The sequence below is a fragment of the Oreochromis aureus genome, linkage group 1, assembly GCF_013358895.1.
Source record: "Oreochromis aureus strain Israel breed Guangdong linkage group 1, ZZ_aureus, whole genome shotgun sequence".
Lineage (NCBI taxonomy): Eukaryota > Metazoa > Chordata > Actinopteri > Cichliformes > Cichlidae > Oreochromis > Oreochromis aureus.
Window position 1 is genome coordinate 17,840,685 of NC_052942.1, and position 13,837 is coordinate 17,854,521.

The 13,837-nt window shown below is 42.3% G+C and overlaps 1 protein-coding gene across 1 annotated transcript; it reads right to left on the bottom strand.

Moving 5' to 3' along the window:
- Positions 1-641: 641 nt before the first annotated feature.
- Positions 642-13,398, bottom strand: pros1 (protein S). The gene is made up of 14 exons (XM_031729593.2): positions 13,093-13,398; positions 12,407-12,564; positions 11,516-11,540; positions 11,334-11,417; positions 11,129-11,251; positions 10,858-10,983; positions 7,298-7,426; positions 6,980-7,220; positions 5,890-6,076; positions 5,556-5,720; positions 5,216-5,384; positions 2,357-2,493; positions 2,047-2,275; positions 642-1,651 (listed from the first exon to the last, which is right to left on the bottom strand). The coding sequence occupies exons 1-14, from the start codon at positions 13,169-13,171 to the stop codon at positions 1,464-1,466; spliced, it is 2,040 nt and encodes a 679-aa protein (XP_031585453.1). The 5' UTR covers positions 13,172-13,398; the 3' UTR covers positions 642-1,463.
- Between the last annotated feature and the right edge of the window lie 439 nt (positions 13,399-13,837).

Consider the following 13,837-nt stretch of genomic DNA (forward strand, 5'->3'; position numbering starts at 1 on the left):
TAAGTGCTTAAATACCAATTTATGGTACACATAATGATACAGCTACACAAGGAGCCATTCAGCTGCATGGATAATGTGTGTTTAGTCTTCTGTTGAGTATACAGGGCTTGCATACTTGTTTACAGTGTTCAAAGTTCAACAGTTTCTTGTAACTGAGTATTTTTCAATAGTCTTATGCCCACTTTTACTTTCATTTTCAGGGAAGTTTATTTTTATCCCAGTCCTTTGCAAAGTAACAGCACTTGTTTCGTTTACTCTGGAAGTTGTGCAACATGTTTTTCAGTAATTTATTTAGATTTCAGTCCACATTTGTCCTGTTTTGCCTGGTTCTTATCTGCGCAACAGTGGGCTTTGCAGAAAATTAAAAAGCACATCACTTGATGTGAAAACACCTGTAAACTGTGTTTTGTAAATGGCAGATTTGAGTTTGTTGTGTCACCAAGTACTTGGGCGGATGCAGTGCTGGGAAGTATGGGTTTAAGGTTTTTCTGCTGAACATGAGAAAACTCACCAAGTAAGACACTGATATAATCATGACACATTTTGAATCATGAAACTAAATTCTGAATCTGTTCCCAGTCTCTGACCTTGTTTTGTGCAGCGGCGAGAGACCAAAACAAAGCAGGGCTGGAATCCAATAATAAGGTTGCTTTGATACAGTTTTATTAAAACAAACATCAAACACAACACCAAACAACTACATTTAAGTTATATATTAAAGATGGCATGTTTTATATACAAAGTGGAAACAAATGACAACCAGGAGAGCCCTTAAGATAAGGACAGAAACAGGAGAACAATAAATGCTGTAATTATGACTGGTGTACACCTCTGATGACAAGAGTGGTAAATTGAAGCAACGCTTCGGAAATGCAGAACTCCAGATGGTGATTTAAACAAAGGAGATGAAACAGAATTTGATAGGAACGCCTGAAGGCTCAGATATCTCCTCTGTGGTTTCTCCTGCCACAAACATTAATTTCAACTAGTTGTTTTTAAACAATTTAGAGAGAGTACCATGATTCAGCAGCAGCAGGGACGAAGATGCAGGTGGTCTCACAGCCTGGTCAGCAGTGACCATTTGTTTATTTTTCTACACAAACATAACCATCTGTTGCTCAACTCATGGCATGCACGCTGCAGAGCTCAGCTCCTTTTTGTTTCCACTTTCCTGGAAAACAACTTAATCCAGACAAAAACTGCTACACCTATGTCATCCAGCTTCCGGCTACCTCACTGGTAAGCCAGCCTTTGTTGTGACTCACTAAAGCAATACCAGAACAAAATAGGTCAGGGTACAAACAAGAACACTGTAGAGATGAAAAGCTTAAAATCACTCTCTGCCTCCGTCTCTTCTTCTCCTCCTCTCTAGATTCTCTTTCCAAAATATCCCAAGAAGTTTCCCCTGTGGGACTCTGCCTAATTTAAGGGCTTTTTAATGCAATGTGCTTTTTTAAATCGGGTCACTTTCTGTACATCTGTGCCACCTCTCGGTCATCATCCGAGGTAGTGACAGGAGGACACGAGTGGGACTTGATGCTGTTATGTTTGCTGAGAGCTTCATCGAAGTCCAGCTGCTGGCCATTGATACTGATCTCCATGCAGCCGTGGTAAAAGGCCGTCACAGGGGTGGTAGGCAAAGGGATGTCTTCTGAAGGAGAGAGAGACGGTAACTGTTTGATGGGTTGTTATGACACTAAGTATCATTGTTCATGTTACTTTCAATATGAATGAGTCCTTGTTTTGGTGCTCTTAATCTAGTGCAGTCATCTAGTTAAAGGTTTTCTGATTCCTTTCATTCTCAGCTCTGCTTAGTGCTAATCATGAAACATGAAAAACAGTAAACACCTCCTGCTAAGCTTCAGCGTGCCGTCACCATTGTCACTGTGACTATGGCAACATGTGGATATTAGCATTAGCAGCTCAAAGCACCACTGTTCAGAGAGCAACACATTCAAGAGAAACCAAGAAAATTGCAAAACACTTTATTCAGTTTGATCACACATCAATGATAATTTATGCTTAAAGTTCTTAATCATTACTAACCGGGTATTCCACCAATGTATGTGCTGACGGGGTTTTGCATGGTGCTGTTGAGGTATTCCAGCTCCTTCTGCAGGGCACTGGACTCCATGTATGTCACACTGGAGGAGTCGGCTGAGATCAGTATTTCTGTGGGAGTCACGTTCAGCTGCACCATCAGCCGATCAGGGTAACACAGCATCACAGTGTCCAGCGTGGCCACCGAGGCATCGTGCAGGAACACCTGCAAGTTCTGGAAAGTACATTGGTTTAAGAATGATAGACAGGTAGATACACAGGTGCTTATTTTCAGCCAAAGTGTGACCAAACTTACGGCAACATCTTCTCCCTTTGTTACAACAGCCACTGACAGGGGCACTGTGTTGTTGTGGACAACAGCAAAGAGGACACCTGTGCTGCTGGATGGACGAATGTTCATCTTTATATCCATTTTCCAGCTTCCAGAATCACCTGGTTACACACATGCATGCCAAGAACCATTTATTCCTTTTGTCAGGTTAAAAAATTAAGGATTCTCTACAAACTTTTAACAAAACAACTTCCCACAGGTCTGTTATATCGTTCTCAAAATTACATGGTTGTAAACCCATAGAGGGTTCTGATATATTTGGAACACAGACACGACCAGCCTATACATGGCAGCAATGCAGCAACTTTGGCCTTTGACCATCAGTCATTCAGTCATGGATCTGAATATCCAACGGCTGTTAGTTACAATGTCCCCAGTGATTTGTTTCCAGCATCATCTCACAGATCACAAGTCAGAGAGGTTTTAATGAACATGACAGTGAATTCAGTGTACTGCAGTGACCTCTCCAGTCACCTGATCTAACCAGGAAACCTCTGGGATATGGCAGAACAGAAGATTGGCAGCATTAACGTGCAGCTGAACAATCTGCAAAAATGATGTGTGATGAAATCAACATGGAGCATGAGTGCAACAGCTTGTGGGATCCATAACACCATCAAATGAAGCTGTTTTGAGAAGAAGGCCTTATCCAGCGTTAGTATGGCTTTCTAATGACATGCTGGGTAAAAGTGATCTGGCCAATGTATATGGCCGTCACATAATTTTCACAAGCAGATCATTCAGATCCAGAGCCCCTTGTTCCCTCTAGATGTAGCAATGGGAGTTTCTATATCAAATAAGCTTTTCCATAGTTCTGTATTGTCATGATCCAGCTCAAGATTCATCACGAAAAATGGTAGAGACACAACTTGAAGAAAAATTTAGAAGGAGCTACTTTCAGTCGCTCCTTTCTTCACAACAAGTAACTCCACATGTTTGATTTGGCAGATTTTCACACCAGATGTTCGGAAGGACCAACCTTAAAGGGATTTGTCTCTCCTCTCGGGATCAAACCAGGAAGCTTTCACTTGTTAGGCAAATGTGTAAACCACTACACCATAGAGCAATTTACCGAATTGTTAGCGCAATTAAGCAAACACCATAATTAACTTCATGAGGCATGTTAATCAGTGTGTCAGCAGGTGTGTGGTGTTGTGTAGGGTAAACCTAAAGTAACCAGGCAGAAGTCAACCAAACAACATCAAGATAATAATAACAAAAATTGTTCTGATTCAGGGTCATGCGTCAGGATTCACGAACCGTGTCTCATGTTATGTCCAGGTTACCTGTAGGCCGGGGACGTAACATGATAACCCAATGAACTGGTGACCTGTCCAGGGTGGCAACACACTGACATATGCTGGTAACGCAGCAAAAAAGGTTTGTTAGTCAAGCTCTTGGATATGGGAGGTCTGGGAGGTGCAGTACACCAGAGCAAGCAGCGACATTGAAAAAAAAGTTCCTTGTAATGCTATGTTATTTAAAGAACAGAAAGAGTAACCTCAGGTGCACTTTGCCTTTCCAACACTGGTGCTCTCTGAGACACACAACAGACACACAGCATACTTCATGTTACTGTTGTGGGTATCACTGGGATGTACAGTATGTCTTTTTAGAATTCCTGCTGCTGATAGATGCAAATGAAAACACTTCTAAAGGTATCTGGAAAAAGTCTGACAGTCTGTTAGTCCAAAAGCTAAAGCCTGTTTTTTATTTTTTGTCTATTTCTTTAGGAACAGTTGGATGGCTGGGGGTGGCTTTGGTGCTCGGGGTTTCCATGTGCACCTGGTGACATTTTGCTTTATCAAGCTGGTGTATCTAAGGAGCAGCAAGGCAACTGTTTCCTGCCTGATCATTGTTTCAGCCTCTGTGGTAAAAAGCCCAGTACGACAATGTTCTGATTAATATTTTGACATTATTAGTGATCTTCATCTCCTTGTCCTCCTGCAGAGTCTTGTCTCTCAAGACTGCATAACTGTTTATGCGCCAGGAGAACAGTGCCAGCCAGGATTCCTCTCTCCGGACCAACACGTCAATGTTCCACCTGTCTGCAGGATTACTTACCAGGATTATTGCTTACCACCTGCCTAACCCTTTCTTCTTCGTCTCACCCGCCTCTCCTAAATTCCCAGCTGCCTACCTGCAGTACTGCTTCTCCAGTAAAAAGTGTGATGAGTAAGCTCTCATTAACAGTATACAATGTGCACCCTTCATCAGCCTCTAACTGATGTTTTCCCTTTTCCATCAGATTCCTCAAACTGATAAACATCCCTTTGAATCCGCTTTTAGCAGAACATAAGAGTATGCAGTTGTCAAGGGAGCCCCCCAGTGGACTGTTATCTTCAGACATCTCCAGAGGGTTGATCTTAACAGACCACTCCAATCACAACAAAAATATCTCATAATAAGATGATGGTAAGAGCTAAAAACTTTATAGTGAGTTGAGGTCATCCTTGCCTTTGATGAGAAAAGTGGACCCAAACCATGCCAGCAAAATGTCTCTCACAGCTCATAAAAGATCACAGGTCTTCCTTTAATGCATCATATGATATGTTTAGATCTATATCAGCTGTATCAGCAGGTCTTTGCTCAAACCTAACAGGACTAGCTGTGTGGTATTTTACACTCACTATGTTCCTGTGTTAATTCAGAGTGCTTCAACCCACTGCATTAACTCTCCTCTTAAAGACTTTAAACCAGGGAACTGCACAAAAACTAAATTTAAGAGCTGCTGCTGTAATGCCTTTAAGCTGTTGGTGCAGACCAGATGCAGATGCCAAATGTTCCCTGAGGGATTAATAAAGTGTAACATAACTTACTCACTGTAGTCTATGTTGAAGTGTGCTAGTCCCTTCCCAGTGAAGAAAGATCCTCGTTCTACATGCACGAAACAGTGTTTACTTGTCTTCTGCTGGATGACCTCCTTTACCCCAGACGCCCCCTGATTCATCAAGTTCCAGCCCCGGATGCAGCCATCCAGCCTGGGGTTGATCTGATAAACAAACAGTGCAGCAGTGTGAACTTCTGCTCTTTAACACAATCTCTCAGCCAACAAATTTAAATTCACACAGGTTTAGTTAACACTGTAATGATCCCCCCATAGCGGCATCATGTCTCCTGGGAAGGTTAGTTATGTGTGAATGCCTTGGGATGAACAGCTTACAGGCTTGATGACATTGTCGGTGCGGTTAGGCAGGCCAGCAATGTAAACTTTGGTTTCCAGTTTGCCATTGACTGATGTAAAGAGACTCTCAGGGCTGTTAATGCTCATCACAGCTTCCTTGCTGATCTTCACACTGATGCTACTCTCCAGCTCATCCACAGAGATCTGCGTGTCACACGTGACACTATATCACAATACAGCACGTCACTGTCATTATGTACTCTGCACACTACATGTTACCACACTGCAATGGACTTTTCATCATTTTAGTTCGTCAATGTAGTCTTAAGGATTTATGTTAGCTATATGATAGCAAACTGACAGACTTTCTCACCACATGCCATTGTCCATCATTGATTGCTTTTCCTCCGCTGGTAACCTTAAATGTGTGCTGGTTTTTGAACTGGACTTCAATGCGACCGCCCCTGAGTCCCACCATGAACCACGAGCCCTCAGAAGACTCAGCATACAGAACAACTCCCTCTGGGTCAAAAGTACGCAAGTCAAACTCGGCTGCAAACCTACCAGGAGGAAGACAGGTAAATTTACACAGTAACTAGAATACGGCCCTTCTCATTAACCTCCAGGAAGTGATGAATAACGTGTAAGACCCTGGCTGTGCCTTGTTACTTGTTACCACTGCACAAAGCAAGGGCAGCATTGCGCACAATTTCAAGGCACTTTTGGAAAATATTTTCTTTTCTCCAAACAATTCCCTCCTTCCAGTATTACCTGTCTCTTTGAATTATGGCCACATCTGTTTAAGCAATCCTTCCTAGGCTTTTTTGACTGATGACCCGTTATATGAAAAAACTAAAACAAAGTACCATGACACCCCCCAAATAAAAACAAAAAAACATACCACCTAAATTTCATTACTGTTCTTTTCAAAGTTGTCTTCTTGGGCATTGTTTTAACCACTTTTAGATCCCTCCACTAAAGTCCAGGTAGGACTGCAAAACTTGTGCATCTGCAGTGCACAATGGATCTCAACAAAGTAGCAACCCCATAACTTGATTTTCAGATGGTGTGTGAAGGCTGTGCTGGTGTAGCCATTAAATTTAATGGGCCCCTAAGGACGTCCCAGCAAAGCTTCACGTTAAAAATTATGAACGTACAATTAATTTCTAAGATTTCTGCTAACCTTCAACAATGACAGCCGGGTCAGTCTGACACAGAAAAACAAACCAAAACAAAAAAAACAACAACAACAATGGGAAGGACAAACTCCCCTTTAACAGGAAGAAAGCTCCGGGAAAACCTGGCTCAGGGAGGGGCAGCCACGAGACCCTGTTGGTTCAGGTGTGAGACAACAGTGAAAACCTTTAGCATAAAAAGGTAATGTATTGTGACCCTTGGTCCTCTGCATTAATACTTGTGTGTGTTTCTGTGTGTGTGTGTGTGTGTGTGTGATGAACACCTACTTTGTGTTCTCCGGCAGGCGGAAGCGCAGGTAGATGACAGGAAGGCCTGCGAACTGCTCTCCCAGGTAAAGCATCTCAGGGTGTTTTTCCTCAAACAGACTGAGACACGCGGGGATCCTGTGGCAGTTCCGCCTATCCTGTGCCAGATGCAAACCCTGGCGGCCATCACAGTAGCATGAAAAGCTGCCCTGAGTGTTTATACAAACCCCCTTGCACACATTCATCTCGCACTCATCCATGTCTGCAATGACAGGTTGGGAAGGCTTTATTAGCAGTGACCTTTGATTCTGCGTCTGGGTAATAAGTTTGAAACCTTACCATCACATGTCCTGGAGGTGAAGTTATATTTATATCCCACAGGACATTTGCAGTCGTAAGTGCCTGGTATGTTGACACATTCAGCTTGTCTTCCACAGATACTGTGGTATAGCAGGCATTCATTGACATCTGGAAGGCGTGAGGGGAAAAGAGACGATGAGCAAATGAGTGGTAGGAATCTGAACTTCAGAATAAGGAAGTGTATTTTTGCTACTCGGATGAAGTACAATTAACAGATGTAAAAGAAAATCTGATTTTTTTTATGTTTCAAATGAAAAACACACTTTAGTGAAATGCCTTACTGTAGTGCATGCAGAGATACAGACAGGTGAAAAAGAAAGATTTCATAGGTCTCTGTGCAGTTGTTTAGTAGCAATAACTTGTAGTAATTGTTTTCTGTGTGATTTTATCAGTTTCTCACATCGCTGTGGAGGAATTTGGGCCCTCTCTTCTTTACATCGTTGCTTCAGTTCATTGAGGTTTGTGAGCTTTTCTCTTAAGCTTTTTTCTTAAGGTCCTGCAACAGCATTTTAGTCAGGTTGAAGTCTGGGCTTTGACTGGGCCATGGCAGCACCTTGAGTCTTTTTTTTTAAACTTGCTGTTGTTAATTTGCTGCTTTGCTTGGGATCATTTCCCTGTTGCATGACCCAATTTGGACCAAACAGTCCCACATTTTAACTCTAGATTATTTTGGTACACAGAGGAGTTCAGAGCAGACTTAACGTCTGCCAGGTGCCCAAATCGTCTCCGCTCCACAACCATGCTTAACAGATGGTGTGAGGTGTTTGTGCTGATATGCTGTGTTTGGTTTTCTCCAAATGTGATAGATAGGTAGCATAAAGAATAAAAATAGTTTAATCTACAGTAAATTCTGGCCAATGATCGCTCCAGCCTTGTGAATTAGTTCATTGATCCTGAAACAGAGTGCTCTCTGCCATGCAAACTGAAGACTCTCTGAGAGATAGTCAGCAATCCTGGAGACAGTGTCATGGTTCCTGGGTCTTTGACCCAGGTTTTTGAGTTCTGGGCTAGTTGGGATTTTCTGGTTTTGTATTTTGATTATCTTGTATTTCGGTTCTACATTAGTTGATAAGTTTATTAATCATCTTTTAGTTTTCCTATTCTGACTTTCCAGTCGTTTCTCTGTTTGCTATCTTCTTTCGTCTTTGTGTCAAATTTATATATCTTAGTCCTGGTCTCAGCATTAGTTATTTTCTGTTTTATTTTGACAATATATGTGGGATGAGAGAATATGCTCAATTTTTCTTCTCTTTTCTCATTATCCCTGATCAGTGTCAGGTGTATTCCCATCTGTGCCCCGTTCCCTCATTATCCTCAGTGTGTATATTTTGTCTAAGTCTCAATCCAGTTAGTTAGTTAGCTGTTTTTCTCTGTCAGGTTTCCAGCATTAAATAAAACTCTGATTTTTATTTTATTTTTTCTGTTGAATAATGCACTTTGGGTCATGCCTGCCTCATGTGACAGACAGTAGATGATGTGATACTCATCCTAAGCAGCGTCTGACTCAGGAGAAATGGTTAAATGGTATTAAAGGAACTGGAAATATCAAACAACATGATTCTCCCAATGCCAGCAGTGTCACCTAAGTGGAAGTGAGCATGCTACAGCAGGTACATAGCAACATCCTCCCCCACACGAGGCTGGTAAACAAACTGAAAAGGCTAAAACGCATATTTCACTTGAGAGCTAAGCCGGGCCAGAACCAGTTTCTCCAGCATCTTCATGACATGTGACATCAAGGTACATGGTCTGACATGGTTAAGCCCTGTGTAGCACTACTACCATGTTTAGTACTAGTACCAATGAAAGCTGGAACAGCACTAGAACCTTTTGAAGAGGTGAAGAGATGCTGCAGGATGCCAGACAGCCGGACAGCACAGGGCATCAGGATCCTGGGATTGATGCCATCAGAGTCTGCAACCTCGCCTTGATGTAGCTCTTCCAGCTGTCCTGCTCTTCACCTGCCAGCCATCACAGTGACGTACTGGCAGGGGAAGCCAAGAGGTGGATGGGGGTGGGAGCATGGGTGAGGGAGGACAGAGTGGGGGGTGGTTTTGAGGTGGAAATGGGCTTCTGCTATGTACCTGTCCAGGCTGCCCCCTCCCTGCTGCCGATATCTTGGGTCGGCCAGAGAGATCAGCTGATCAGCTTCACGCCCATTCATGTGTCTTTGATGTTGTTTAGCTTAGTCTTCAGTCTCCGCCACATGCATCTCCATGTTCAGTCTTTTTGTAATTGTACTGCCATGAACTTTAATATTTAAGTGACAGTTAACTACATTGCCATGTAGATCTTGGGGGTTTTTTGTGGGTTTTTTGGGAGGGGCGGGGTCAGTTTCTCTGAGCGTTGCACGGTCTGAACTTGGGTTGAATTTGGTCACATTGTGCCAGCAAACTGCCAAAATGTCTGCTTTTATAGAGTTTTCATAAAACTGCACAGAGTCCTTTGAAAACTTCCATTTTCACATAACTGTATGTGCACAAAAGCTGCTTTCACAGACGTACTGGTTACTTTGGGAGGTTAACAAAACACTTCCCACATGCACACTTCCATTACATACTTATTTATTCTATATTTGCTACGACGACTATTGAGTATTGATGCAAATTAAAGACCAGTCTGAAAATATCAACAGGGTTTCTCAGAAAGGGTCCACATTGCAGTTAAGACAGTGACCCCTATAACACTATTTTACAGAAATCTGAACATTTTCTAAACAAAAACGTAGACTGTGCTCAAGTAAGGGAAATCTTATCACAGTGGTGATAAAATTTCTCTCTGGGGATCTCAAAGATTCTTTTGGCATCTCCGGAAAAATGGAAATATCCAAAAATGATCAAAAATGTAATACATATAAGTAAATAATTTCATATAAGTAAATTATTATAAGTAATAATTTCAGATTGATTTTAATAAAATATCTCAAATCCCTAAATAATAGGTTATAATAACTGATTTCTACTGACAGGCTGTGTTATCTAACAGTCCATCAAAAAATAAATAAATAAAGAGGGCAAATTTATCAGTCTGACTCAGTACATGTTTGTGAAGACTTTGAACTCAACATGCAGTGGTCAGCCTGAAAGACAAACAGTGACTGGTTTGCCCACACACAGCAAAACAAGATGCAGAGAAATCAGGCAACGATAAGCACGGACAGTTTAAGCATGTTTTTACAGCTCTGAGCTACGAGCCTGCTGGTGTGTTTACAACAATCAGGATGAACCATCTTTTCAGATGTTAAAAGCTTTCCCCTTCTCTTACATAAGGAGTCACCTCAGGTCAGCTTTGAAAAAAACAAGTGATGCAGCCCCAGAGGGCAACAGCTGGGGGAGCTGATCTTTTTTTTTTAATTTGTTTTGCAATGCATCTATATGAATAAATAAAAAAGAAAGTAATTAGAATTATATCCCGTGTGCTCAGCTGCCGTGTAAAACCGTAAAAAACAGAGCTGGCACACACGTGACACAAACAACTGTATATAAGGAAAATCAGTTAAGCCTAATTATTATTAAAATGACCATCCAGTAGAGTCTTACCCATGCAGTTGATGTTGTGGGTGAGTATGTAGCCTTCTTCACACATGCAGTGGAAGCTACCTGGGATATTCTGACATATTTGATTACATCCGGCATGAAGTTCAGGATCCGAACACTCATCGACGTCTACCCAGTCGATACGCCACACAAAAATAAGTCAGCAGCAGGTCCCATATAAATAAATAAATATAAATAAATGATTGCTGGATGTATTTTTAGAAAGATATGACGAAAAATGTTTAAAATGCCAAAAGACTAAATGAGAACTCACCTTCATCACAGCGTGGCCCCTTCCAGCCCTGCTTGCACACACACGTGAAGGCGGCCATGCCATCCTCGCAGTGCTCTGTACCCTCCTTGTAGCATGGAAACGGCGTGCACTGATTGCTGATCTCTGGTTTTGGAAACACAGCATTTGACAGCTACAGAGAAGTGTAACAGGCATATGAAAAGCTTAGTTCGAGGTTTAAGCTCACCTTGCACACAGGTGCGAAGGTTAGAGGGGATGCCGGCATTTGAGTGCTGGTTATTTATGCCGACACGGTGCGAACCCAGACACGCTGCCGAAAAAAATTAGCGTTTATTTGAGACAGTGCAAAAATAGACAAAATAGACAGTGCAAAAATATTAAGAAATGTGACTCATTTAGCAGACTTACCAACATATTTAGGGTAAAAGTATTCCTGCAAAAAAAAGAAAAAAAAGGCTGCTGACAGTTTGGTATTTACTGATAAGGGCAGAAAGGAGAAAATGCAGCTGCATCTTTAGCTTTTACTACTTTACAGCAAGAGCCCAAACAGATGAGATGGAGACATTTAGAGACAAAGTCAGAGCCAGAGATAAGGCTGAGATGGTTTGGACATGATCAGAGAAGGTATGGTGGATATTTTGGCAAAAAAATAATGACTAGGGAGCTGCAGGGCAGAATTAAAAACACAGAGAGGATTTATGGATGTAGTGAAGGAGGGTTGATGTGACAGGGGAGGATGCTAGGGATAGGGTGAGATAGAGGTACATGATCCTCTGTGGTGCCCCCTAAAAGTAGCTGAAGATGAAGAAGCAGTAAATACTTGCAGTACAGATATTTGTTTTTTCCTACTATAACAGAGCATTTTTTCTATTTTGTACAGTATTTTATTCTATTTTGTTGGTACTTTATTCTATTGTATATAGTATCTTGTTCTTGTTGTATAGTATGTTATTCTATTTTATCTTCTCCTATTCTATTGAGTTTTTCTTAACTTTTACTGCTCTTAAACTTGTACTTTCTGCCGTGACCAAAAAATTTCCCATGTGTGGGACTAATAAAGGTTTATCTTATCTCTTATCTTAAACGACTTGGAGCTCCCTAACCACCGATTAACTGTGTTACTAATCACGTTAATTAAAGCTCTGTGCTGTCATAATGTCATTAGTAACACATGCTGGATAACAGCCAAAAATCCAATCCACTGTTACAACTTTTGCTGCTTATTTCATCTTCTTCTTCACTCCCATCTAGTCACTTCAGTTTGACCAGTTGGGCCTGGCTTTCCCTGTCAGCTCTCACCGTCTCCAGTTGGTTCTCAAAGATCTCCCTGGCCTCCTCCTTGTTGCACAGCTCCTCGATGCACTCCCTTTCCAGGTTGCCCTTCTTGCTCTCCTCAAACAGTGAGTTGGCCCTCCTGTGCCTGCTCAGGAACTGCGAGGCTGTGCTCTGGCTCAGGACTATGGGAGACACAAACACTTATGTATACACCGCATGCACGTAGCACATCTTTTAACTGTCAGCTCTGTTTTGAGTCCAACAAACCAATTGCTGGTTAACAAACACCTGTAACAACATTACAATAAAAAGAAATGACTGATGCCCGTAGGAATTAAAGCCTCCTCTGTCATGACAGCTCTCCCGAGGCTTCTGTCTAAATGGATGAACAGGGCAGCTTAATTACTTTTAGATGAATTGGCCCGAAAAGAGGTAGGGAGGGTTATTGCGAAACCGCCATTTCTCAGAAATGACCCCTAGTTGCTGTAACAAGCACTTCACGTTGTTTTCCAAGCATTGTTTCATGGTGAACAACGGAGCCATGTGACCCTCACATATGCTAAAAGGGATTAAAAAAATATTGAAGTCCTGAAACGGTTCCCAGCTGGTCTCATCCAGTCTGTGAACTGCTCTCTTCAAACTGGGACACTCTGACTAAACACTACAGTCCAGCTCAACACGTAAAACCGCAAAACCTCAAGCGTACTTACACCGATAAGCATCGACCAGCGTCACCAGTAACACGAGACAAGCCAGGGGTTCCCCAAGAGCCCGCTTCTTTCTCCACATAGTCGAGCCGTTCCTCCTGCTAGGCCACGGTTTGGCTGCGAGTAGAGACTGGCTGAGCGGCAGGTCCGTGAGGGGAAAAAACTTTATTCTTCCCGAAAGTGTTTTTCGTCGGGTGAGATGGGGGGAGCACAGGCAGCTGCCAGCGGAGCGGGACACGGAGGGGTTGTGTGTGTGTGTGTGTGTGTGGAGTGTGAGGAGAGGGGAGGCAGCTAGGGAACGCTGCACGCACACTCACGCGCTCTCTGCCGTTATTTTTTTTTAACCGAGCGTGCGCGTGCGGCTCGGCTCAGGCTGAACTCATGCAGAAAATAGGTTTACTAAAGGAGGCCCGAGACACACTGTGTAGGTAAATAACCACAAAACTCTGTGCTGAACCGGCTGCTCTAGTATCAGGAATAGTAATAATACTTTTAATTATTCTTAAAGTCCAAAATATCATTATACGCCCCCCCCCACAGACACACACACGCACGCACACAGATGCCACCACCAAAAAAAGACGAGAAAAAAATGGCGCAAATGTCTGCCCGTTGCTAAGCATCCAAGGAAAGATGGCACTGCTAAACTACTTTTAATGTTTTTTTACTTATTGTATTATTTCACTATATAGTATAGCAGCAGTTATAATAGTAATAATAATCATAATCATCATCGTGTAAACGTCGT